We start from the raw sequence: 26,745 nt of genomic DNA, 5'->3' as shown, positions 1-26,745 counted from the left end.
GCTCACCTTGGGTGAGCCAACTGCCTGATTAGGCACTTTCATTATTCTGAATGGGAACTGTAACAAACGTGCAAAAAAGAGTTTTCCAAAGATTGCAGCTATGAACAAGGAAGTTGATTTACTTACTACAACTTCACCTTTGAAATCTGAGCCAGCTATAAACCCACCCTTCAAAATCAGATGTAAAATTCAGGCAATTCAGAGTCCCTTTAGATTTTAATTTCTAATACAGCATTAAAATCCATTTAGGATTTTAATATGTATTTTACTACTTTAATCTGCATTTCACCTGCTGTTCATGTCCAGATATTTTTGGAAGCTTTCTCCTGACATTATTTTCCAGACATAATTATACATATGAAAGCTACTATAAAAATCATTATCTACTACAGCACACATCATCATCCTAAAACAGAAAGGCTTTTATAGACCCAGATGAGGTAGCTGCATATGTTCTGTTTATTTTAATATATTCTCTGTATTATTAGCTACAAAATATTTGTCTTACATCATTATAAAGCCCTTTCCATCCACAGGTCTTTTGTTAGTTAGCAACCATGATAAAACACAATCAGGCAGGCTATCTGCTTTACTGATGACTGTTTTCCATTTTTATTTCAGTTATATGTAAATCTGTTTGCCTGATTTACACCAAAGGTAATTGGGAAGGGGGCTGATGGATAGTGCTGCATAATAGCAGCACCCTCAAGTCTCCTATGCTAAAGCAAAAGCAGAGTTGCTTTTTTCCCCGCCTCAGCAAACCCCACCTCTTTTCAGTCTGCTTCAGTAACACTCGTCCCTTCTCCCACAGTACACTTCCAAACTAGTTTCCAATTTCAATAAAACCTGGAGAAAATTATTGCCCTTGTCAACTTTTATGAAAACTGCTGGCCAGGGAAATTAAACCCTCGAATTACTGCTCCCAGGGAGTGAAAGGCAAGCAGTGCTTTCTCTGTGTCTCCTCAAAACAGCAGCACTAAGCCACCCAAAATCTCCCATCTGTAACTCAGCAGCTGCACTTCCCTTCAGGTCAAGGAAGGGCACAAGGAGACATCCACCCCATTTGAAGAAATCTAGAATTTTTAACAATATTCTAAATTAAAAGTACTATGCATTTACAGCCAGTAGACTGACAGTTAACTACAAGCAAACTTATCACATCACTACATCACTTTGCTTAGTCACACCAAGTTTTCCTTCGCACTTGAACTGAATTTTAAAAGCATATCTCTTGCTCATGCACAAAACTGACTCATATATCTTCATGGAGAGACAGAAAGGAAGAGATTTAAATTCCAAAAATACATCCTAAGTTTCTTAAAGCAGCAAACCAGCTGAATAGTTGGACTTCCCCAACCTTAATGTGCCAAGTGCAATGGAAATGTAAGATGAAATAAAAACATGCTTTGTTAATATTCACGTTTGATAAAGTCTAACTAAGAGTTTTATAGGTGTGAGGAACAAGTGAGCGGGAATTGGATTTCACAAAGTATTATCTGAATTGATACTATAATGTTGTTAATATTAAGATAATGATCTATGTTATAAAGTGGTTAATGCTGTTACAATAGCCTAGTTGTGAAATTGGTTTACATGAGGACAGCATGGTTTGGTGTGCTGCAGTGTGGGTTCATGAGTTTGCATTGGACAGACAGACTGTTGCTAGCCAAACTTCTGAGACATAACCTGAAATGAGAACTTCATCCAGTGAGGACCCTGATAACCACAGTGATGAAACCACACTGGTGCCAAAAAGAGTGACACAGGGTGAGACTACGTAAAACCAAAAGTAAATTTGCATAAAGCTGATGCAATACCACAGGGATAAAAGGTGAAGACACCATTTTGAGCACAAGCCTCTGGCATTTTGCCACACTCCCAGCACTGTCCCTTTTGCTTTACTGATTTTTTTTGTTCTCAATAAAACTTCTATAACTTGTTCCCACTTGGGGTCTGGGTCACTTATAACAACAGGCCAGCTAATTAAATGATGTATTTGCAAAAAACACAGTTGTTCTCCTAGTTATTTATAAATTTCTTTCAATTTACCAACAGCCTTAGACAGATTTGATGTTTTAAGTACATTGGACAAGCCCTCATTATTCAAAACAGTTAAGTACTACAGATGCATAGATCCAAGGTTAGCCTTTTACATTTTAAAAGAAAATAAAAAATGTTTGTCTCTCCAAGAAATTTGCATTCAGACTACACATTTATTGATTCACAAAGGTAAGGAACTAGATTTCTTTTTACCAGATCACCTTCTTCAGTGTTAAGTCCCATTTGCATGAGGCTTGTGTTACTTAGAAAAGTCCCAAACCAAAAATCTCCAGAAAATCCCACAAGCCTTTTGGGAACAAAGAGGGCCAACAGAGAAAGTGGTGAATGAGAATTAAACCAGCCAATGCATCATTCAGTGCCTGCCCACATGCACTTGCATACACACACATCTCACCTCAACTCCCTCAGCTCAGCTGAGTTTGAGATGAATAAAGAGCCAGGAGCCACCCTTGCAGCAGCAGTGATGTGAGTGGTATCAGCACTAGCATATTGCTCAGTGCAAGCACAAATCCAGCTCCAGATGGCAGCCCAGCAGCCCACAGGCACAGGTACACTCCAGGAGGAATGAGCACTGCTGCCCCAATGCCAGGTGAGTGAGCCATAACTAATGCAGAGTTCATTATTTGGCCTTTGCAGTCATTTACCTCATGAGAAAGCCTGCACTGAACAGACTTAGCCAGAACCACCAGGAGCAAACCTGAGTAAGTCAGGACTTGGCCTACAGACATCCTAAAAGTGAGGATGCTGATTCAACAGCAAGTGTGGCTGCAGAAAGGGCACAGGTAGATTAACACCTGCATTTAGATGGAACACTAAAATCTCACAAATTTCAACACCTAAATATGGTCACTCTTAATCAATTACCTTCTTAAGTGGTGCAAGAAGAAACTGCCAAAAAAGCTTAAAAATATGTTCTATTTTGCTGTTCTAACTGGATCTTCTCATTGGTTATGTTGCACTACCTGGAAATAGTTCCCAATGGCATCATTTTTAATCCATCCCCCAAAGGACTAAGAACCAGGGCTCTTGTCTCAGCATTTCATCAACACTTGCGTCTAAAATTCTGTCTAAATTCTGAGCTCTGCAGGTTTAATGCACTTAGAAAATACTATCTTTGCCTTACATATTCTGACTGAAGAACACCTGCCCATACCACACTGCTGTAGTAACTCTGTACCTGTGAACAGAATCTGCCACATTGAGATAGAGACACCCTCTGGTATCACACACTCCCAGCCACATACTGAAAGAACTCAACAGAAGGGAAAAAAACCTCAACTAAACAACAAAATAAACCCACAAATGCAAGAAAAAGGAAAGGAAGAGGACCTTTCAAAGAACAACACCAGAACACAGTCCACAAATTGAAAAAACAATCCTTAAGTGTGTTCAAAGAGGGCAACAGTAAGGACTAAGCACAGAATGTATAAAAATAATTATAAACAACTCATGAAGGAGAGTGCTCTAGTTTAACTAAGTAGTAGTAAATGACATGAGTGAGTTGTGCATGAGCCTGGGCTCTGAGGTTGTTCCTATGGATATTGCTAAGGTAACAAGCTACCCTACTTTCCAAGCTCAGAAGAAGGTATGACTATGACACTAAGTTAGTTATAAGCAAGTACTCCAAGTAGAAAAAGCAGAAAACTTGTTTCACAAATAATGAATTCTACCTTACTCTATTACAAGCAAACAACTAAGCAGTAAAGTGTCACATGGCCTGGTGGCAATGGTATAATCTCAAAAACTGACCAGAGAAGGAAATCTTGACTCATCAGTTACATGAATTACTCAGAGGATTGTTAATTTCTTTAATTGCAATCCCGATTTAGTTACTGTATTATGAATTACAAAGTGTGCTAGAAACCTTGAAAACTTTGCTAAAACTCTAAATGCAAGACAAGAGGATGGCTACTCATAACCTGCAGGGAGGAGGAGGTACGTTAAAGTGAATTTTTTTGATCCCCCATCTGACACATGCTCGTTTCCACAGGGTCTGCGAGACCTTCACACCACCTTCAGTAGGTGGGAATAAATTACAACCCTACATAACAGCAGAGCTGTTCTTTCCCCAAAACTGTCAGGTGAAGATGCAGCTGTTAGATATTCAGGAGATGCTTGGAGATAATTTGTAGAAGGAAAGGTGTTGACCTAGTTGTTTAAAATAAGCTTGTGCAGTGCATGATGTCTGATTGTTCAGAACTCTTAGGACAAAGTATAAAAATCTGTAGCTCAGGTTCAGTTGGTAGCACTGAGCAGCACCCTATAAAACTTACTACACACAAACCCAAAGACCTGAAAAACACAAACGAATTTAAGCAGAACCCTATACAGGACTCAAGTAAAGGTGGACATCCAACCCAAAGAACACAAATGAAGTGTCCTAGGGAGTTTAATTTGGGGCTGGGTTTCCAAATGAGAGTGACTCCTGAAACATTTATAAAGGATGCCAGTCCTAGTGCACAGTGTGCATGGCAGATGAGTTTCTCAGGGCATAGCCCTAGGGCTGGCACAGACACTCCTGTCATGCAGCTTTGCATCAGGACAGGTCTAGGAGGTCATCTCAGAGCTCAGACCAAGCATGCCTGGGGCTCTCATGCTTTTTAACTAAAACTTCCTGGATGTCTAAAGCTATCACTGAATGTATCTTCAGAAATGCTTTGGGTTCTCCTGTCTGGCACTCCTCCATTCCAACCTCTCAGAATCAGAATCACAGAATAATGAGGTTGGAAGAGACCTCTAAGATCATCAAATCCAACCTATGCCCTAACACCTCAACAAGGCTATAGCACCAAGTGCCATGTCCAGTCTGTTTTTGAACACATCCAGAGATGGTGATTCTACCACCTCCCTGGGAAGAGCATTCCAGTACTTTATTATCCTTTCAGTGAAAAATTTCTTCCTAATATCCAACCTATGCCTTCCCTGATGTAGCTGGAGACTGTGCCCTCTGGTTCTGTCATTGCTGCCCAGTGGGAGAGACCCAACACAGCAAGGACCCAGGCACTGGCTCAGGGGCAAGGCTGCACAGCTCCAGCTCCTGCTCCCTCTTGTTCAGCAGCACTCTGGTGCCACACAGCAATGCCTACCTTCCTGAGGCATGACTGATGATACAACATCCCTGTCTTTAGCTGAAGTTGCAGTTCTTAGCCCCAACATGAAAGAAAAGCTATCAGAGGGAACAAACCAGGCAGTTATTGTGCAATGCAGTACAACAATCAGATATCTTGGCACAGATGTACACAACTTACAATCCCAAAGAAAACGACTGCACCATTGTTCAACCTAACACATTTTTTTGAAAGCAGCATTTGTATGTGATTTTTCTTGGTCTGTATCAGCTTCACTATTTACACTAAAACTCTTTAAGGGAAAGCAATTTAATATTTGAAACACAACTGAGGCAATGAAATGCCAACCACTGAAACTGTTGTGTGGGCCTTAAATATAAAATACAGTAATAGCTCTTGGTTGCATTTTATCCACTCTCATTAGAGTAACACAGACACACAAAGCCTTCTTGTCTGCTGCCCCAGAGCAGTGTTAGTTTGTTGGCAGACTGTTCTGGAGAAACATCCATTTCTCCAGCTAAAAGATTTTTTTTCGTTCATGGTCATGTCCTGGCCCTTAACCCTAATGGACCAAGGACCTCATGGGTATGTCTGGATTAGTTACAGAGCAGTATACTTACGGTGAAAAATTATGTACAAACCAAATAAAAACAAGTACCTACCTCAAGTACCATCTAGGAAAAACATCTGCCCCCCATGCAAATCTATGTAATTTTGTGATTTTATATTATTACAGTTTTCCTCACCTCCTCTTGCTGGTTAAAAACTGAATGGATGCACAGAGAGAATTCACAGAATGCTGCTCAGCCTGCAGAGGGGAGTGGGGGTGTAGGCAGGCTGCTGTTGCACTCACATTGGGAATAATAACCACCTTATGCACAGGCTGCACAAAAATTATGCGGCACTTCAGAGCCTGTTTCAAACATTTCAAAAGAGTTCGTTGTTTTGCTGACTCCTCTCTCAATCCCACTGTTCCCCAACATTTTAATGAGATTAGGACATGACACAGAAAACTGCTGATGTGGATAAGATGGTATCTCTCTTCCATCTCTAATATTAAAGATGTATCGAGTTTTTATTTCTTTTTAAAAGTATTATTTATCTGAACACAGAGACAACATCCAACTCCACCATATGCCTCTAAAGAGCCATTCTGAATTTTGGCACTGAATCACAAATTCCTCATGATCAATTATAGGATCCTGTGGATTTACCTCTTCACACAAAAGCATATCCATTTTCTTAAGCCTTTTATATAAAACACATGCACACACCATGTTAATTGTTTCTGTCCCAACCACTTCCTCTCCAGTGGCTCAGTCTGTAAAGTGCCATGATTTATTAATTCCATTTGTTCATACCACACACTATTCCTTTGAAGATAGACCAGAGGTGGTTAAACAACCTCTCAGTTAAAACAACTACAGAGGTTATACCCAACTCAAAAGATTTTGAGGGCACTAACAGTAAAATCCTTTGATTAATTAATTCCCCAGATCTGATACTGACTGGGAAATGCTGTTGACCTTAGGGGTGCTGAACAAGTCTCCAGTTCTTCTGAAATCAGACCTGCTTGTACTGTGGTTTACATAGGAACTCATTTTCAATTACTTGGTTTCTACTAGGATTATGAAATGTATTTGTTGTAACTGAAATGTAGTGCATTTACTTTAATTATTGATATTCTCATGTTTTTACTCAGAGCACTTTTACCCAGAGATTGCTGTAAAGCCTGGCAGTGTACAATGGTAAGAGGGATGCTACTTTTGTCAGTTTGGACAAAAAAATATCACTCAACTCAGAAGGACTTAAAATTTACAGAATTTCTTGCTTATAAAGTTTGAATGCACCACAGAAATTTGCCTTTGAGTTTGTTATAAGTGCCTCACTAACTATACTGTTCATCCAGGTGGATCTCCAGCCTCTCTGGGAAGGCCATCAGCTCAGTCTTACAGAAGCTCTTGCACCTGCCTGTTCACTGAACAGAAGAAGAAGATGCCAACAGTAGCTCTGGCTGCTCAGGAGGGCAGATGATCAATGACACATTCCATTGCTAGCAGCAAAAGACAAAGATGCTCCTGAGCTTCAGCAGCCCTGAATGCTAAAAGAAACCCCAAGTTGAAACCAGGAGATTTTTCCAGCAAAACAAATAATTTCTACAAGGGCCTATTGTAGTGCCATGCAGTTCTTGTTCACTTGGACACAAGTTTCAGCTGAAACCTGAATCACAGCTCCTGACCAGCCAGGGCACTCAGACCTCAGAGGAAATCACCCTACACAACTCCCCAGCCTTTCATGTTATCTCTTTCTTTCATACTAAAGCCATGAGAACCCAAGGATAAAAGCACAAAGATGAATAAAAGCAGCACCACCATGACTATTACTGTAATGGATAGACTATTATTTGCAAGTGCACACATCAATACAAAAGATGCCCTCAGCTTGGAACAATTTAGCTTTATCAGGTGCTCACAGAACAAGCAACTTCTTCCTATCCTGCCCTAGGTTCAGCTAACTGGTCTGTTCTCATCTTTACATCTTGGGCTACACTAGCAGTTCAATATTCCACATATCCTAGTTACAGAAATGAATAGTCCAAAATTCCATGCGTTGTATGTAAAAGGTGAGAGCCACCTTCTAAGTTTCCACCAGATGGCACTGGCCTCCAAGCTAACATTAACCTTTAGAAGAGCAGGAGGCTAAAGCCCCAAATATGTCAAATTTACACAAGTAAGAAAGAATCTTCAGAATATCAGCTTAAGCATCACCTCACACCCTGTGTGGTACAGAAATACAAACATACTTCTCTTCCAAACATTGATCCACCTCAAATACCAAACTTTCCTGGAAAAAAACCAGCAGTTGTTCTGCCATACAAGGGATTATGCTTGGAAGTGAAGCCTGCAGGGAGCCCTGCAGGTTTTGCAAAGTCATGCTGAACAGTTTGCTACCTGAACTGCTGGGGAACCAGCAGCAAGAGCTACCACCACTAGCTTACTTACTAATTTTCCAAAACATCATCAATCCAGCAAACAGAAGGTGACACAGGTATTAAAATGAGGGGGGAAAAAAAGAATTTTTAAAATCTGAGGAAAATGCCTTGCTATAAACAATTCCAGGTCCAGAATAATGAGATCATGCCTTCACAATAAAAATCCAATAAATAAGTCAGTTCTTCTTAAGAGGTAGTGTGCCAATCAAGCAAAAACCCTGTTACAGGGAAGAACTGCCAGCAGCACAAGTTATTTTAGCTGACATTACTTCAGAAAAAGCCCACCATTCACCATCTGCTCTGGCACAAATTCTGAAAGCTAAGAAAGTTTCCAACATCACTGATGAAAGGAAAGCAGTCAAGATGAAGAAGTTTTTGTTTTGCTGTTAAAAAGAACAAGCATCTAGGACAGCTCACATTTCAGCAAGAACAAACACAAAACATAAGTTTTGCACATTTCATTAAAATCATTTACAAAGAACTACAGCAAGGCAGAGTGCGAGTGTAGGGAATGTAACACAAAACACAAAAACCTTTTACAAATTTTCTATGAGAAACAGGTGGGCAACTCCAAACTGGGATCACTTCAAACTGGAGGTAAGAACTCAAAGTTTTAAGGGAATCTGACCACACTCCAGAAATACTTTAATGGAAGCAAACACCACAGGAAAAATGGAGGAGCCATCATGCCAAGCAGAACAATGAGCATAAAAAAGAAGCTTTCAAGCATAAGCATCCATCTGGATATCAGAGGTTTGAAGTTTGGAGAGAGCCTCTAATCAAGAGCTACCTAGAACTCTAAATTCCTTTGAAATTTTGGATGAGTTCCTACAGCAATTATACCAATACCATGAGGACAGCAATGAGATCATGCAGGTGAATGAATTCCAATGCTATCCTCCATATTCCTGTGATTTAGCCAATAGTATAATGTACTTTCCCATTAAACACCTAGGGGAAGCAACTACTTTCCCATTTCCTCCCTAATTTTGTCTAGCATAAAAAATATGAACCACAAAAAAATCCTTGAGTAAAAGCAAAATATGAAAGTTGCCAAGTTTCATAGTTCCATAGTTTCATGGCAGGAGATTAACTATTCTCCACAAAAATATGATCTGACATTAAAGGTTTGAACTGAGTGGTCCATCACTATGACAAAGTTTAGACAAAACAGATGAACATATTTAACACATTTATTTCTCCCCCATCTGAAACACAAAGCCAGGATGTCACTGCAATTTATGAATGAGCTAATAATTGAGGGCACCTTTTTAATAGTCTGGAAAATAAGGCTCCAAAAATCCCTCACCAATTTTCTTAGACAAAAGCCGAGTAACAGATGGAGTTTTAATATTTCTAATGACACCAGATGATGCTTTATGTGCAGTCATGCACTCTTAAACAGTTAGTTCAAAAAATCCTGGTTTATGTTAAAAAAGGTTTACTTGTAATTTAATATCTTTTATATTTTCTCCCTAAATGGAAGAAACCAACAAGGACAGTTTAACCACCTCAAACCCCTAGGCAGTATGCTCAATACATGAGGTAGGATTCCTAGAACAAAAGACCTCACTTATTTTATGATCTTAAAAAAACCCCATATAATTTCTAGAGTTAATGTGCATCCTTTCACTTTTACAGATTTTACACTTATAAGCTTAAAACATTTCAACATTTCTGCTTTACTATCATCTTACTTTTCTTTTTTCTCTTTCTTTTTTCTCCCCACAGAGCAATTTAAACAGAATCTATTTATTAACCCATTTCAAATCCCTACCCCTTGAAGCAGGTATGATATCCCACAGAAACCTGGGTTTAGTATAACAACACTTTGGTTCCTCATAAAGTAGCCCAAAATTCATGCAAAGTTCAAGAACAAATCTTCAGACATAACAGGTTATCTTTTTTCTTCATCCAGTCAATTTCTGAATTCCTCTAGAAATTACACTATTTACTGCTAAGTAGATTCTTTCATTAAATATTCCCTTCCATTTTCTTTTACAGTATCCTAAGTCACAAATGAAATGGGAATGAAAGATTTGGGAAAGGACTTATCAAACAAAAAAACCTTTGAATTTTTTTCAGAAATTTCTACTTAAGATACCATTTTATGTTCAAATGAGAAGGGCAAACTGGAAATAGTGCATGGGTTTAGGAGAGTGTTTAGTGCTGTCTATTCATCACATTTCCATAGGTATGCAGCTGGCAAAAACCTTAATGAGGGCACACTACAGCAGTTTTCTAGCATCTGTCATACTTACCAGCAGATCAAAAGAGCATTTATCTGAGAGCATTCAACCCACTTGCACAAAAGCAGACCAACATTGGCCCAAGAAACAAAAGGGAATCTGTTTGAGGGTCTCTCTCTCTCATCTGTGAGTGCTTCAACGCCCACTGACAGCACTGTACAGCCATACAACAGAAGCCCATCTCACCAAGCTAGAAAGCTTTAACAGTAATGCTGAGGTCTAACTCTTCCACCACCAAAAAATTTCTTTTTTTTAAATGCAGAGTGGGAAACAGAGCAATACTCCAAAACCTGGGTTCATTACTTCCGTTTTCCGAGTATAGTTTTATCACTTTTGATTATCATCACTTATGTCCTTTCCAGACACACCTACAGTCAGCAATAACCTGGATATGTTAAGTATAACAGGAAAAGGCTGCACCTCAAGGAGCCTTCCCTGCACACCTTTTTACTGCAGACAAACAAATCCCTGAGGCACAGACCTCTAGAACATGCAGACCAAACAAAGTACATTTTGGCTTTTCATAGACAAGAACTTTCACCAACTGTTACTCAGTCTAAGTGACCTTCCAGAGCCTAGGAAGGAGGAGAAGCTGGCTCTATCTCCAAACATACAGTGTATCTATGTTTACAGTCATGTCCATAAATCACATTTGAGCCAAGAGTTGCCACTCACCGTCACAGACTTGAGAGTCATGCCGTGGTAGGTGCCCATGGTGTCAATCTTGAAGCCTTCCGTTTCTGCCAAGAGAAAGAAACTTCTGTAAATCCTTGTGAGCACAGCAGTGTCTTGTCTAAATGGCTAACACTGAATCTGTCTGGAGTTCTTCTGTCAAAAAACACATCTTGCTGCTGGTGGTGGTTTAAGTGCTGGTCCCAGTACAAAACCTGGGTAGTCTCTAGGAAATCTGCTTTCTTTTGACAGAGGTCAGTTTGATGTTGCTGCTTTCTCTAACCATTTAACATGGCTTATACTTGAATTAGTTCAGAAAGCTACTATGCCATTTTTTCCTACTTTTCAGAACTGTTTTATTTGCTACCTGAGTAGCTTCTAAATAGTACTTTTCCTGTTGCATGGAGAAATTGGAAGCCCTTCAGACAAAGGCTATAAACCTAAATCGTTGCAAGAATGTTACAACTGGCATGCGGCCTCAGAAATTCTCCTCACTACAAGATTGAGAAGCCTCATTCATATTCCCAGAATACATTATAATGCAACCTATTTAACCTGTATTAATGGAAAAATATACCTAAGAAAACAATTTACATGCCAACTATAAAAGTGTGGCCATTTTAGTTTGATAAATTCACTTCTGGAGTGCTGAAGAGTAACAATGTAATTCTCATATGATACAGAGGATATAATCTACATAAAATGCACAATGCCAGACTAAAGGTTATAAAAAGGGGCATTCTTGGGGTGGGTTTTTGTATTTATTTTTAATCAGACTGAATTTATACTAAATGCCAGAAGCCTGCAACTGCCCAATGACTAAACCTGCTGTCAGCAGCCTATTTGCTTTTCTTCCCTGTCCCTCTGTTCTCAGTGATTTAAGATCAAAGTAAGCTCCTGAACAGGGCCAACAGACTCACAAGAAAACCTTTTTCCTTTTGTAAATTCCCTAGCCTCATGCAGCTACCATCACCTGATCCCATCACACAACCATCCAAACAATTTCTACCTAAAATGGCATCATAATCACCACTCAAACCATGATAAACAAGCATTTATTTGTATCTAAGCAATTCTGGGCTATTTCAACTAGACTTGGGTAAAGGTAACTGATACTGTGCAGAAACAGCTACTTGGAACTGGTATGTTTTTGTCATTTCTTACACCCCCTTCATTTTGTGCACCAGCCCGAAATCATGATAGACAAATAAGGCAGAACCAAAGCATGGCTCCTACCCGAGTCTAAAAAAAGTCCAAGAAAAACATTGAATTTTCAAACCCATTAGAGCTTCTTGCTCTCATCACGAGTAAATTAACTTAAACTGAAACCCAGACAACCTTGAAAGCCATTCACATGATGTGGGAAGCATCTGTGGCTTGCTCATCCTTTCTTCCTTAGATGAAGATCATCAGGCACTCAAAGGAAACAAGGCCAAAAAGTTTCCCAGATTTAAGAACTGTCCAGCGCCTATAAAAAGATACTCCAGAGTTTGGAACTTAGCATACTCCTCTCACCACAGAGACAGCTATCTACTTACTGAACAGTTTGGGCTTGCACCTTTTCCCCCTTAATCATGCCAGATCTGCCACCCGCTACCAAGCCAAGATGCCCCATGTCACTGACCATGTTTTGTTTTACAGTCCCCTCAGTTCCAGCTCTTCTTCAGCTTCACTTCCCAAGGCCATCCCTGCCTTTCTGCCAGATTAACATTTCTGAACTACAGACATAATTCTGATAAAGTAAAATGCAGGTACAGACACACATGAATTCAGTCCTTCCGACTAAAAAAAAAAAAAAAGCCACCAAACAACACCAAAAAACCCACACAAAAAACCCCAGAGAAAGCAGCCCAGCCTCCCTATAAAAATTGATACTGCTGCCCTACATAAACTGATAGGCATTCCCACCTTTCCCCTCAAGCCCAAGCTATAACTATGCCTTGAGTCTTAGCTCAGAGGTCACACCACTGGACTTGAATGGTCAAGATGTGGCTGCACAAACACTTCCATGGAGAACAGGTTGCTCTGTGACTATATAGGTCACTGCTGCAGGGCAGGGAGCATGTTAATATTTCAGGTGGTGCCTGGAGCCTTGTAGAATACTTGGCAGAACTCCCTAAATTGAAGGGATGTTTTTGCTGACTTGGAGTGATGTAAATCAGAGGTGTCTAATCTACACTGACAGTTGTTTGTGAATTTCAGAACATCACCACCAGAAGAACCTTTATCCTTTCCAGACTGACCCATTATGGGTTCCTCAGGCCTGTGACACAGAGCATTTCCAACTATTTTAGTTAGATATTCTTTGCAAAGAATACAGACATCCATAGCAAGAGCAGCACAGCACCATGCTCTGTTGTGCCTGGCCTGCTGTGGCTTCTTTCCTCTCAGCACAAACCCTGACTTGGTAATTATTTCTCCATGTTTGTTCCCTGTCTCCATCAGCATTGCAAAGGGAACAAAAGCCCACAGAGCCAGCAGCACAGTTAGAAAGTAAATCAAAGGGGAGACAGGCACCTGGCAGGGAACCAATCTCTGCTCAACTGCCACCGGTTTCATCTTTTGCAAAAGTCTTCTCAAGTCTCTCATAAAATATGTCCTGGTTCATTTAATGAGCCACAAACCACAGCTCTGGCACTCATCAGCTTCCTGCTCCCAGCCTTGCCCTGACCCTTCTTTCTAGCAGAACTAACTTGAATGAAGAGCCACTTGTTGCCTCCAGCAAACCCCAGTTTCCTGCCTGATCAACGTTCCCAGCAGCTACACAGGCACCCCAGCACTGTTTAGAAGCTACTCAGGTAGCAAATAATACAGTTCTGAGAATTAGCAAATACTGGCATAGTGGCTTTGTGCACTAATTCAAATATAAGACATGTTTTATGGTCAGTGTGGGTACCCACCCCATTCCTGCAAACAGCCACTGCAGCCTCTACCACAGCTACTGCAGGGCCCATCTCTGCTGCCTGCAGTAGGGTGGGACCATAGGAGAAACCACATCCCAACCTGCCCACCAGCTCCCCAGCTTCCTCCTCAAGCCCTCCAGCAACTGGAGAAGGAGAGTTCAGCATCTCCAGCTTCCAGAGGGGGATAGGAACCCCCCTGAAGCAGAAACAGCAGTGACACATTTGTCAGAACACAGCTTTATTGATTCAATGCTCTCACACACACCATGTGGTATTGTACCTGTCAGCCAATCACTTCTCTTACAGAAATAAACACTGCCAGAAGCACCAGCCCTGCCCTTGCATGTCTGTACCATTTCTTTAGGTCTCAGTAGTTTGGGCACATCCAGCAGCACCCTCAGCTCCACTCACTGTGCACAGCTTGGGCAAACAAAACAAATGTTTCCAGGTCAGGGACTCCACACTTCCAGCTTCATTCCCACTTCAAAAATGGCTGAGGGTGCCACAGCCAGGTTAATGCTGTAAAAGATATTCAAGGAGCAGGCTGTTCTCCAAGGGCAGGCTCTGACCCTGCTACAGCTGCTCAGAAGCACACCTGGCATACCAGAGTAACCACAGGCCATAGTGAAGGGGAGCAGAAGAGAGAGAGACCCCGGGCCATGCCCCCAGCACTGATCAGTACAAACGCTGTGCCACACCCTCCAGGAACACAAAAGCTTCTCCTCTCCCTCCCAAAGCAGCTCCAACCTGTGCTGCTGAGTCATGCACCAGCAGTGAGCTGACCTGGTAATACCTGGCCAAGAATTAGTTTATAACTCCAGCTTCAAAATCCCAGCTTCACTGTGGTAATAGAAGCACTAAAAATGATAAACCATCGACTAAGAAAAGGGTATTTAAGAAAAAAGAGCCTCATAAATAAAGGTACCGTGATGGTATGACTTCAGACTATTGTTTTTAAGCTTGGAATTAGATTCAGAACAACTATTAAAAACTTACTGAGGGTCTTGTATACACTGGGAATTTTCAATATAATTACTACCAAGTTATGACTCACATTTCCTTTAGGCACAGACCAGTTCATATTAAATGCTTCAATCACAGGTCTAACACTAAGGACTAAAGAAAGCAATCAAAGCCCAACAATAATTTTGTCAGGAAAAACTGTACTGCAACCTTTTGTTTGCCAAATAGAATCAACTTTAGAAATATATGCATTGTTAAAAACAATGACATCAACACATGCCTTAAAACTACATCTTGAGATGTAAACATAGTAACTAGAACTGAATAAACAACTCTAATCAATAACAACTCAAATAACCTATCATCAGGGTTTGGTTTTTCTTCAGTCATTGCATGTATTATGGTCATAGTTTCTCAGTTCCGTGACCCCAAGACTGGTAAAGGAACCATAAACATTTCCAGTGTAGTTTATCAAGTTGCCTTTCTAGCATCCCCATGTACCAGGCTGAGTGCCTTTTCTTATTTAAAATAATTAGACCTGGAAATGAATATAGGCATCCTAATGCATCAGCTTTTTGGACTGATGATATTCTCCATCAGCATTTGGGTGCATGTAATATTAATGCTCAGGGTACCTTGCATTTGCTTAAAGCCACTGCTCCACATCCATCTAGGTCACCCTGCACTTTGATTCTGCACCTTCTGCAGCTCCAGTTATCCAATCCAGCTACAAATGAGCTCTGATACATTACCAAAAGAATAAAAGCTTGAAAAAATACTCAATTTCTGTAAAAAGACCTGAATTTCTGGAAGGAAGTCAAGGGAAATAAAAACAGAACAAAGCAGCACATCTCAGACACTGAAGAGCTCAAGTTAAAGCCTTGGTTTGAATTGTGGATGAATAAGACTGAATAACCACTTCTACTTTCAGCTGTATACTCTTCATGCCCCAGATAGCAACACTCTGCATACAGCCTGGAAGTGATTCACTACCCCACTTCACAGCCCCACTAATTTAATCCCTGACACTGTCACTCTGCATGAGTTCACTGAGCACTCCTTTACAGTACTCTATCCTAACAAGTAAGTTTCACACCTAAATTTCCAAGTTACACTGATTACTTTACAAATTCTCTGTACATTTCATAAATTACAGCTCTGTAATAATATTACCAGTAATTAACACCAATATCAAAAGTTTCTCACAGCAATTTATGTGTATTGTTAAAGCAATTTATGTATTTTCCAGCACAGAAGTGAATGTGCAGTGCTGAAAGTTTTTAAACTAGCTAGTCACACCAAGCCAGAAAATACAAATAGACCACATTCTTTTTCCAAATGTGCATCTCTTGCATGTACTGTCTGTTAGGGGGGAAAAAATCATATGAATCTTAAAGGGAATGCAATAAATGAAAGTTTAACCAGTCAAACTAAGTCGGACCAGTAAAACTTCAGAACCTTTTATCTCCTTCTAGCAATTTACTCTCCTTGTGTAAAAGGATATCACCCAATTTAAAACAAAATAACTTATAATGAGAAGTGTCTTATAAAGAAACTTTCTTAACAATGTAGATGAGAGAGAAACAAAATGTTCTGGTCCAGTCACCTCAAATATGATAATTTCACAGTCCTCTGCTCCCTGGGCTTAGCACTTAGGACTGACAAACTTCTGGAAAATGGCAGCTGTGTCTGAACGTCCAGTAAAATTATAAATAAAATATAAGATAACAATAGCATGAAGTCAACAGCAAACTTGCCTGAAGGAAACATTTGAACACAGTCAGGAATATTCTTTTCACCATTATGGGCTGAAACCACACAGCAAGACTCTGTGATTTACCCTAAGTAGGACTGAATATTGCTGGAGGTTTTGGGGTTTTTTTATTTTGTTTGGGAGGGGAGAGGGGGGAGTAACACAACAGGAACACTCCTGGAAAAAGCCTTAAAGGTCTATCCTTGGAGCAGCACAGGGAAATTTGACTTTGCCATCCATACTGAGAGATGTGGGTCACAAAAATGTTACATCTGCAAGACTGCCATCCCAGCACTCTTGCACACTTGGAAATAACAGAGCAAAAAGCATGTGAAAAAAATCTTCTGAGGTAAAGCTACCCAAGAAAATGGGGGAAAAAGACAGAACGGCACCTGAATATTATCTAGTTATATCTATCTACCTAAAAGCAGAATAGCACCAAAACATATATATCAATAATGTATATTTAAATATCAAACATTAGGGCACAGAGGAGAGGACACAAAATAAGCTCCTAAAGCATCAAATGCCACATGAGCACAGGATTTTTAAAACTGGAACAAGATTTTAAAATTATGTTGCTCAAGAAAGCATGACCAACTGCAGTTTGGAAAAATTTCCCCAGTTGCAAAACACTCAGTAATAAACTGTAAAAAACACACTCAAGCAAGTAATACAAAGGAAAGGAAGAGGACTAGCAAGGTAAAAAGAGGAAGTTGAGCACAGGATGCAGCTCTGTGCAGTTGAAGAGAAGATATCATCACTAACTGCCAGCACAGAAGAAACCAAAGCAACAGCACCCAAGGAAAGTGACTGCAAGCAGTTCACCTCCTCACCTCCAAAACATCTGAGCAGCTGGGCAGGATGGGTGCACTGCCAGGCAATGTGTTCTTCCACTTTTCATGTGGAAATGTCCAGGATGTGCAATTCCTACTGCAAACAACATTCTAATGCACCACAGAACTCGAAGGATGTCAAAGGAAAGGTTTCTCTGTCCTGCCTGACCAAAGCTGCAGGAACAAGGCCCCACTGGACAAAAGGTGACCAAGCCCTGTCCCCGGGCTGCTGAGCAGTTCCATTGAATGTACCTGGAACTCAGTGTTTGCTCTTCAAGAACAGCACAACCACCCCCTCACACTGACTGTTAAACCACTCTAGCAGCAAAGCCTGTCCCATCTGGCAGGAAAATTTTAACTTAGTCTACCAGAGAGGCATCCTGATACATTGCATCAGAAATAATGATCCACCACAAGAAGCAGAGAAACTTGGCTGCAACTCAACAGTTTACTTAATGCATGTTAAAATTCCTAAATTTACTCCCTTAGCTCTACAAGCTTTGAATTTCTTATGCTAAGGACAAGACAGCTAATGGAAAGACTCTATTAAAGCCAACAAATTTTCCAAGAAAAACAGTTCACCTCTTTGCTGCCTAAACTTTAAATACTGTAGTATCATACAAAACTGAATCTAGGCAATGTGCCACAATCCTGCTCCAAGTAGAAGAGAACCAGTGAACTCTTCCTAGGATTTCAATACCTCTGAGGAAAGAGCAAACAGGTGAGACACAAAGAACAAAGCCTAGAGACACTGTCCTTGGGATTTGTGTCACTCCTTAGCCAAGCCCACCACTGTGCCCACTGTTACAAGCACCACACCACCCTGCCCTCCACTGTTTGTAGCCAACACAGGCAGTCAGAGAGGGAAAGGTGTGGGAACCCTTCAGAATGGCAGAAATCTCTAGGATTCAGCTTCATCATCAGTGTTATCCACCATCACTAAATCAATATGGATACAATGGCATAAAGACTGCAAGTTATTACCCTTTGAACTTAATTATCTTTTTTTTCCTTCAGAATTCTTTCCCCAAAGTCCCAACATTACAACTTTTCCATAAACAAGTGGAATTCCAAGTTCTTACTCAACTTATTGTAAAAAAAACCAGTTTAATGAAAAAGAAATCCCTTACTTGATTTTTATTGAGGACTTGTCTGCTTGTAGTCTCACTTCTACACTAAATATTTGGGAGCCAAAGCTTCATTTTGAGAACAAGTAAATTAAAAATCCCATAAGGAATGAGTTCACTTGTGACAGAGCTGCAAGTGATGTGCATCATTCACTTTTAAGCAAATGACATAATCTGTGCATTAATGCCTAATTATGACAGGAAAACTACCTATACTCAGAGTTCCAGTTAGACTAAATTTAAAAGGTAATAGTTTTACAACAGAATACCTAAAAGTAAATGACATCTTTGCAATTTTCTGAAATTTATTTGAAGCCAAAGAAGATCTCACATATCTCTAGGTCCGATCCCAAGAAATCCAGATGTTAATTACTAATTCTATGTAACTTCCCTAAGTGAGGTACCAATACCTTTCATAAGTCAATCTCATGTTTAAAATACCTTCTTTCCAACACCTCATGTTTATTTCCAGTGCTAGCCTACACTTAGCTAACATGGCTTTCTTAATCTATGTATTTCTTTAAATATCCCTAGAAACCTGAAATACAAAATTAACTTTGTGTGACTACACCAAATATAAGTAACCAGAAAGTTAGGGCAGAAAAACACTCTCTAGAATGGAGTGTGACACCGAGTTATTTTTTTAGGCAGGTAGAATATGACCTCATCACAAAAGAATCTTTCAACTGGAAAAATTGCTGCAGTCCAGTCAGTCCCATTTCAGCACCAAGTGAAACCCCAACACCACATTCTCAGAATCACACAATTCAAAAATGACACAATTCAGTAATGTAAAATTTGCATGACCTTCTGCAAGAAGCACAAAACCATCCAAGCACAACAAACAAAGATTGCAAAATAAAACCACAGCAAGACATGAAAGTGAAGTAACTGAACTTGTGCTAAAAACAAGATTAAAAAAGCAATGGGGACAGGAGAAAAATTGCATTAGAAAGACAAATCATCACTCAAGTTCAATGTTCACCATCTCTTAAAACTGGTGAGACTTCTTCAATATCGTTGATTGTTTCCATCTCCTCTCCAGGAGGGTACTTGTGTTTTGCACTGCTGTTCCCAGTTTGTTTTTTAATTTAAATAGACACAACTAGATAATATTTACTTGCAATTACTGGAGGCAACTTTTAGAGCAACTGTGATTGTTTGAGGAGAAAGTATCTATTTCATGTTATGCATCTGACAGTTATCTTGGCACTTGTGTGTTTTTTTAATTGCATAAGACCCTCCCCAAACAATTTTTTTTTCTCCTAAGAAGCTCTGGTTTTAAGCTTTCAGTTTGCTTCCTGAGAGGTAGAAACGATTTCTACAAAATAATACTTCTGGATTTTATTACTTGGAAAGCTGTCTTTAGGCATAGTTACAGCTCTTTTTTTGTCTTTTCATAGATTTGTGAAATAATAGCAAGGGAAATCCCCTAACGTGAACTTGGTGACTGGGCAGTTTTGGTTCTCAATTATTTTTTTCTTAATTTTGAAAAAAGCATTGCAATCAACTTACCCTCTTTGCCTTTAAATCTTTCCTGATCATATCTGTTGTAGGCAGCTGGAATAGGTTGCTTATTTCGTAAAGTGGGATCCTAAAACAGGTTAAACAACATTTGTAAAACATACTAAAAGGTACTTGTAAAACATACTAAAAGGTATTTGATGGTTTTTGAATTTCATGAAGAGTTACTTAGAACTACTCAAGAGTATAAGACCAGTTCCTTTTCGTAGGAGTTTCACTGCATTTGAAAACTTCTGATGTTTCCATTCAATATCCACTTACAGTCTTACAGAAACAGTTCAGTACTGAATGCAAAGAATAACCTGAGGCAAAACTGAAATAACAGACAGTAACAAACTACATTATTAAAATCTCTGAGTTTTTGTTGTACTTAAAGAATTAGTGAGGAAAAAAATAATGAGGGGAAAAAAAGGCATTCTGGGAAAAAAGTTTTTAAAAAGCACCAATCTAGAGGCCCACTCAATATCAATTCAATCCTTTTTGTGGATGGCTTAGTTATGTATTCACATTTATTCTGAGTGGGACATTTGAATAATGCCATGCACAATTTAAGAAAGTCAACACAAAGCAAATATTTACATGTTGGAATTCATCTCGCTATTTAAATTTAGTTCTTTGTTAAATGCAGTAGCAGCAAAAACAAAACACAGTACAATTAAACAGCTTTTAGAGCTGACTACCACCATGTTCAAAGATACATTAGGTTTAATAGAACACAATAGTAAACACCACACTTCTAAACAAATCCTGTCTAATACCTGGAGAGAAGTAAACAATACAGTTCTAAGTCTGTCCTGATTTATCACAGGCAAAAGAAAGCTGGTTCGAGCTGTTCCCACTCATGAGTCATGCTCCAGATTCTTAAACATTTGCTACCCTATCTGTCAGAAAAGCAGCAAAACATTTCATTTGAAATGGCAGCCCTCTCATGGAATACACTTTTTGCAAATAGATGCAGCATGTGGCTAATGCTTGATAGATGCAGAAGCTAGCACTAGCAGATTCATCTCTCAGTAACAAGAGCATATTGAACTAATTAAACTAATATATTCAACTCTTTAAATACCAATAAATGCAACTTAAGTCAAAGAATAGCTGTGAAGTTATGCTTGAAAAATATGCATTTTTTGGAAGTAAACCAAAACAAACTGTGTGTCTAATAGTGAGCAGAGATTGTACTCTCACTTCCAGTGTCCCAGCCCTTGTGTCCAGCCACACACTGCCCTTACCGTTGGTGCTGTGTTTGGTGCAGGTCTCTGCTCAGGTGCTCTGCCTTCTTCTCTGGCTTTAACTGATTGAAGAATTGCAAAAATATTCTTGGCAAAGTTCTGAAAAAGACATCAGGTACCTGTGAACCTTACTGACCATCTGCATTTCACATAACCGCCCACATGAAGACACCACTTGGTTAACTTACATTTCACCAAAAACCCAAACTGGTGTACCAATTTTCTAAATAGTGATTTCTGACCCCTTTTCTGTGACAGGATCCAAACATTAACAGGGCTTTAAGGCATCATTGCTACTCCCCTATTCTTTAAGGCCCACACCTGCTAAATCTAACTGGCTTCATTACGTCACAAGGTAAACCAAACTCCTCTCAAAGCACTTGTAACCTGTAAGTTACAGAGTTAATTGTACACAATGTCTCCTATTAATGTCAATTTTCAGTAATGGTTCATTAGTAAAAGAAAGCTTTTAATCAATTACTGGTTCAGAATAATATAAAGTACTCACAAAATGCTAACACTGTTCCAGAGTATTGTATATTGACACTAAAGTGGCGTTAACACTACTGGCATCATGAAACAAACACATGAATTACAAAACAAAGACTTCTGGGGTGAATTTTGTAGAAATCACTCAGAGAGTTGTACTGCACAGCTTCCCTAAGCCTGCTCACTTGACCTCAGTGAATATCCTGTCAATCCACTGCAAGCCACCAAGGGCAGGAACCGAAAAACCACCAGAAACCTCTTATGAAGGCAAAGCCATCCCCTGAGCAAACCCAGTTCTTTTGACAAGCTCTGAAAGAACTCACATAAAACCGTATTTAAAGTTCTTTTCAGTCAGAAAAATCCCAGGGGGAAGACTTTCAAGAACTGCAAGCCATGCACATATCAATTATAAAAGGATACTCAAAGTCCAAACTACAAGCTTTCACTGCAAATTCAGATTTCTCACTAACTGTGGCCTGGGCATCATATCAATCAAAATTCTTGTCATTGCTGTGCTTTATCACACACTGTCTCTAGGAAACAAGGCTACTCCATCTTCTGAAACTCACAAGGAGGAGCTAATTAACAAGAGGAGCAATGTCTTAAGAGTGACTGTCCCTGCGGAACCCAAATCTCCCAGTCACAAGGAAGTTGCAACCAACATTCACATCCATATTTTACTCATAAAACCTACAGTTAACATAGTCTTAAAGGGAGTTCTAATTTCAAATTATGAACTTTTCCAAGGCCTTTAAACACATGGCACTTTAAAAGTCTTAAATTGCACATCCTGGACCAAACTCAGGTAAAAACCCCACAAGGCTGTTTCTCCCATCTGCTGAAAACAAGCCACTAATAAGCATGGAATCAGAAGTATTCTTGCTGATAGCTTTTTTCCACAGCATGAAAATGCAAGTCCCCCAGGGCCATGACTAATGACTGTTTGGAAGGGGAGAAAGCCAGCAGTGTTTTAACAAGCACTCAAACCAACATCATCTTCTTGCTGGTCACTGGCTTGGTCAGGGATATGGGATTATATTACCGTGACAGAAAAATGATTGAGCAGCAAGAGCACTGCATGTACCTGCTGATTTGTAAAGCCCTGCAGAGTTGAAGACTGCTAAGCTTTCATTGTTCATCCCTTCAGAGATCAGAATATGAATATCCATTAGCTTCTGCCCTAGATTTAGTTAAACTTAGTTAAACCAAGTGCAACACTTTTACTACCAAAAACTTACGATTTGAGGGACAGAGCAGAAGAGGATAAAAAACCCAAACATCAAAATATTTGTTTCTCTGCACAGATGCTCTATCCCTTGCCAATACAGTGACTAACACACATCAACTCAAGTTACTATCACTAGTGGTGATTTAATGCCAGAATGTTTGTGGAGAAATCCCAGGGCCAGTCAGATCAGACTGCTCTCATAAGGAAGGCTTAATGAAGTCACATCACTAACTAAATTTCTTTTGTATTAAAAATACTTCCATCACAATATATCACAGTTTATTCTAAAAAATTGCAGTCTTTAATTTCTGTAGCCCACCATAACCCTAACTCTCATTAACAAAGACTTCTAGTCATTACAGCAGCTTCATCAGGCTAGCAAAAATAAATAAATATTTTTTTAATAGTGATCATAAAGGATAAACATTGGTTTCAGCTTCTTTAAAAACAATTATTGAGGGAGAAAAATTGAAGAAAAGCATACTTCACCTCAATCATCTGACAAAAAAAAAACCTTAAATCTAACATGTAAAACTAGAAGTATACACCCTGTTACACAATATGGCTTATGGTGCTTCAAAAGTTTCCTATAGCTAAGTTGTAACCAATTTTTAATCAGATTTACATTCTGGTGTTTCACTGCAGAAAAACATGAGCCTAAGAAAAAAGCACATATAATTTCAAAAAAACTCTTGAACTGACAGAAAGGATTTCCTGGACATGCATCCCAGGAAAATCAAGATCTGTAGAATGCTGTAAACATTGTCCAGACTTAGAGTAGGGCTGGAGAAGGAAGAATTGAGCCCTAACTACATTTCTTTACACATTTGCTTGATATGCTGAGACATGCTGCTAAATCCTTCACAGCCACCGGCAGACTGAAAGGCACGATGCTGTGCTGAAAGGCAATATTCCCATCACACATCCTCAGTAATTCCTATATATGGCACGACAAGGAAAATGAAAACAGCACTGAGATGGCCTCATAAAAGTACAGCAGAAATTAAAACACTGCTCATAAGGAACATGAAGTGATAAACTGTATATTTAAAAGAAATATTTTGCGCATCTAAAATTAAACACATATTTAAATCTTAAATTCAAATCAAAAAGTAAGAAATCATTTAAGGCATCACTCTCCTATGCCTTCAGAATACGTATCTCCAATTTGCAAACTGTTCACCAAGTTTGAAATTGATTTTCTCTTCTCCCTGCTCTTATAATTCCCAACTGCAGGGACTCCTGGTACCCCTCAAACTGCTCTCTGCACACCTTGGAGCTGGACAAGCCATGCTGGGGCACACAACAGGCACACCACCACACAGGAGAGTGCTGATCAACCACCTGAACAAACAGGTGTTTGTAATCCTGCTTCCAGGACAATGGCAGTTTAAGAAATTCACATTACATTACTGGAATTTATATTGCTAAACAACTAAGAGCACATGATGACTCTGTCAAGCTTCAGATTAGGGAACCTATAAAAAAGGCTGATAAAAATTGAACTTGTTACTAACTGTTCAGAGAAAAAAAAATCAGATGCTCCTTTCACAAAAAGTTAATCTAGGCATTTCTTTGTGTTCCACTCATTAAGTTAACTGTGAATTACTAAAGCAGAACTGAAAACATAGCTGTGAGTGGTATTTACTCTCTGTATAGCTGTGGACTATGCACCCTGTATACTTGTAGACTATGTGTTCAGTAAAATGTGCAATTTTCACTTGTTCTATGTTATCTTCACTAAATTTTTATAGCAAGAATATTAAATGAAAGACAACTGAAACATGTAATTTGAAATGTTAATTCAGAAGTGTGAAACAGCAGCAACACTAACAGCCTGAAAATACAGTACAGCATAAAAGCTCAAAAATTCTAATCCCCTTGATACATAGTCCTAGTTTATTTCTCCTATGAATGCAGCATATGGAAATACATAATTTTTTAACAGCTATGTTAGAGCAGTGTTTAAGGAATTACTTTATAGCTGACCTAAGTATTCCTTCAGGAAACATAATGCTTTATTCTACAGCTTTTTTGGTCAAAGTCAAGGCACGTAAAGAAAAAACAAGATCTATTATTACTCAATGTAAATACAATCTTTAAAATCTGCCCAATCTTTCCTTTAAGTGCTACATACAAAATGCTTGCAGTAGTGCCTGGCAGCAATAAAAGAATCTGCCTAGTTTTACTAAGGAAGCCGGTCCTGCACAAATTGGAGTTTGGTCACTCAAGCTGTCCTGTGACATTTGTGCACAGCCCCTCCAAAGCCAACCTCCTGCTCCACCTGGAGCACTGATGAGGACACCAGTTGCCCTTAGCCTGGCACACCTCTACTTTTGCACTTTGCTGTTCAAGTCTCACTGCTGTGAACTCCAGGAACGTGAGACAATTCTGCCACCTAGAGCCCACACATAAAGACGCTTTTACAACTCTTAAAATATCCAACATTTTACTCTCAGACCTCTTAGTTGTCTAAAGTGATGGAAATACTATTAGTCTTGCTTCAAAATGGTTTTCCAGCTAAATTAAATTACTGAAACTTCAATAACAACTGCAATATTAACCTCCTCACAGGTGACTTCACTAGTAAGAATGATCAAGAGTCAGAACAAAAGTATGATTTCTCACATTTACTTCAAATACAGCAGTTACTGTGAAAAGGACAAAACCTATAAAGAAAATACATGAATTTTAAAATTAAAATATGCAAGTACTAATTGCAGTACTAATATTTTGCAGGTGGTAACACAAAACTAAAAATCATGACCACCACAAAGGTAAGCTACACATGTGGGAAAAAAACCCAGTTCTGCTCTTTAATACTTATGTGCAAGAACACAGAAGACCATAAAATAACAAGAATCTAGAATAATTCAGATGCTGTATTAGATAAATTTGCAGTTGTAGGTTACATCCAAGGTAAATGCCACAGAGCAGGAAAATGCCAACCCCTCCAGGTAGGTAAGCTATCAACTCCAATCATCCTGTTCAGTTCTGCTCTTCTCTCACCATGCACACAAAAATACCCAGAAGCTGGGGGGTGACACAATGGGGAAATACCATCAAAGTTATGAAATTTAATACATAAAACTTGACAGTCAAGAGCTATGAGAGTCTATTCCCTTCTCTATGAACATCTTGTGTCATGAATAACATGGCATCAGGTAATCTTCCCAAAGAAAAGTACAGATAACTAGTACATTACAGCAGGGCTGCACTAACTAAAGATATAAAAGCTGAAAAACCATGAAGGCTTAGAAAGCAATGTTGCTCATTTTATCAAATTACTTGTTATACAAGATTTCTATGCTTTCAACACATAACTTAAGAAAATGTGCTGGATAGCCCAGTCTAAGTCTCTCACATAAGAACAGAGGATACATAAATGGAAGGATCAAGGCAGGAAAATATTTTACTCAGGCTTAGCTCATACCTTATTAGAAAAAAAGAACAATTTTATATTAAAAATTGTAATTTAGAATATTTTCTTTAATATTTTGTATCTAGTCAGCAGAGAAAATATAACTACCCAGACTGCAAGAGAATCAAATTCACCAGTCTGCAGCACTGAAGCAACAGCAAGAAAAAAAAACAGACCATTGCTTCAATATGTCAACCTTGACCTTGTAAGTAATATACAGTTAAAGGAAC

General features: G+C 39.2%; 1 protein-coding gene across 1 annotated transcript in view; it reads right to left on the bottom strand.

The window, feature by feature from the left end:
• The window catches only part of CDC73 (cell division cycle 73), a 101,560-nt gene that overhangs the window by 60,110 nt on the left and 14,705 nt on the right, over positions 1–26,745 (bottom strand). The window contains exons 8-10 of the mRNA XM_059478524.1: positions 21,378–21,476; positions 20,140–20,218; positions 11,046–11,110 (exon numbers count right to left, since the gene is read on the bottom strand). Coding sequence (XP_059334507.1) covers positions 11,046–11,110; positions 20,140–20,218; positions 21,378–21,476 — 243 coding nt within the window. The remainder of the gene's footprint in view (positions 1–11,045; positions 11,111–20,139; positions 20,219–21,377; positions 21,477–26,745) is intronic.

This window comes from Ammospiza nelsoni, chromosome 9 (genome assembly GCF_027579445.1).
Source record: "Ammospiza nelsoni isolate bAmmNel1 chromosome 9, bAmmNel1.pri, whole genome shotgun sequence".
In the NCBI taxonomy this organism is placed as follows: Eukaryota; Metazoa; Chordata; class Aves; order Passeriformes; family Passerellidae; genus Ammospiza; species Ammospiza nelsoni.
The sequence above is the reverse complement of the archived record's forward strand: the minus strand, read 5'-3'. Positions and strand labels throughout refer to the sequence as shown.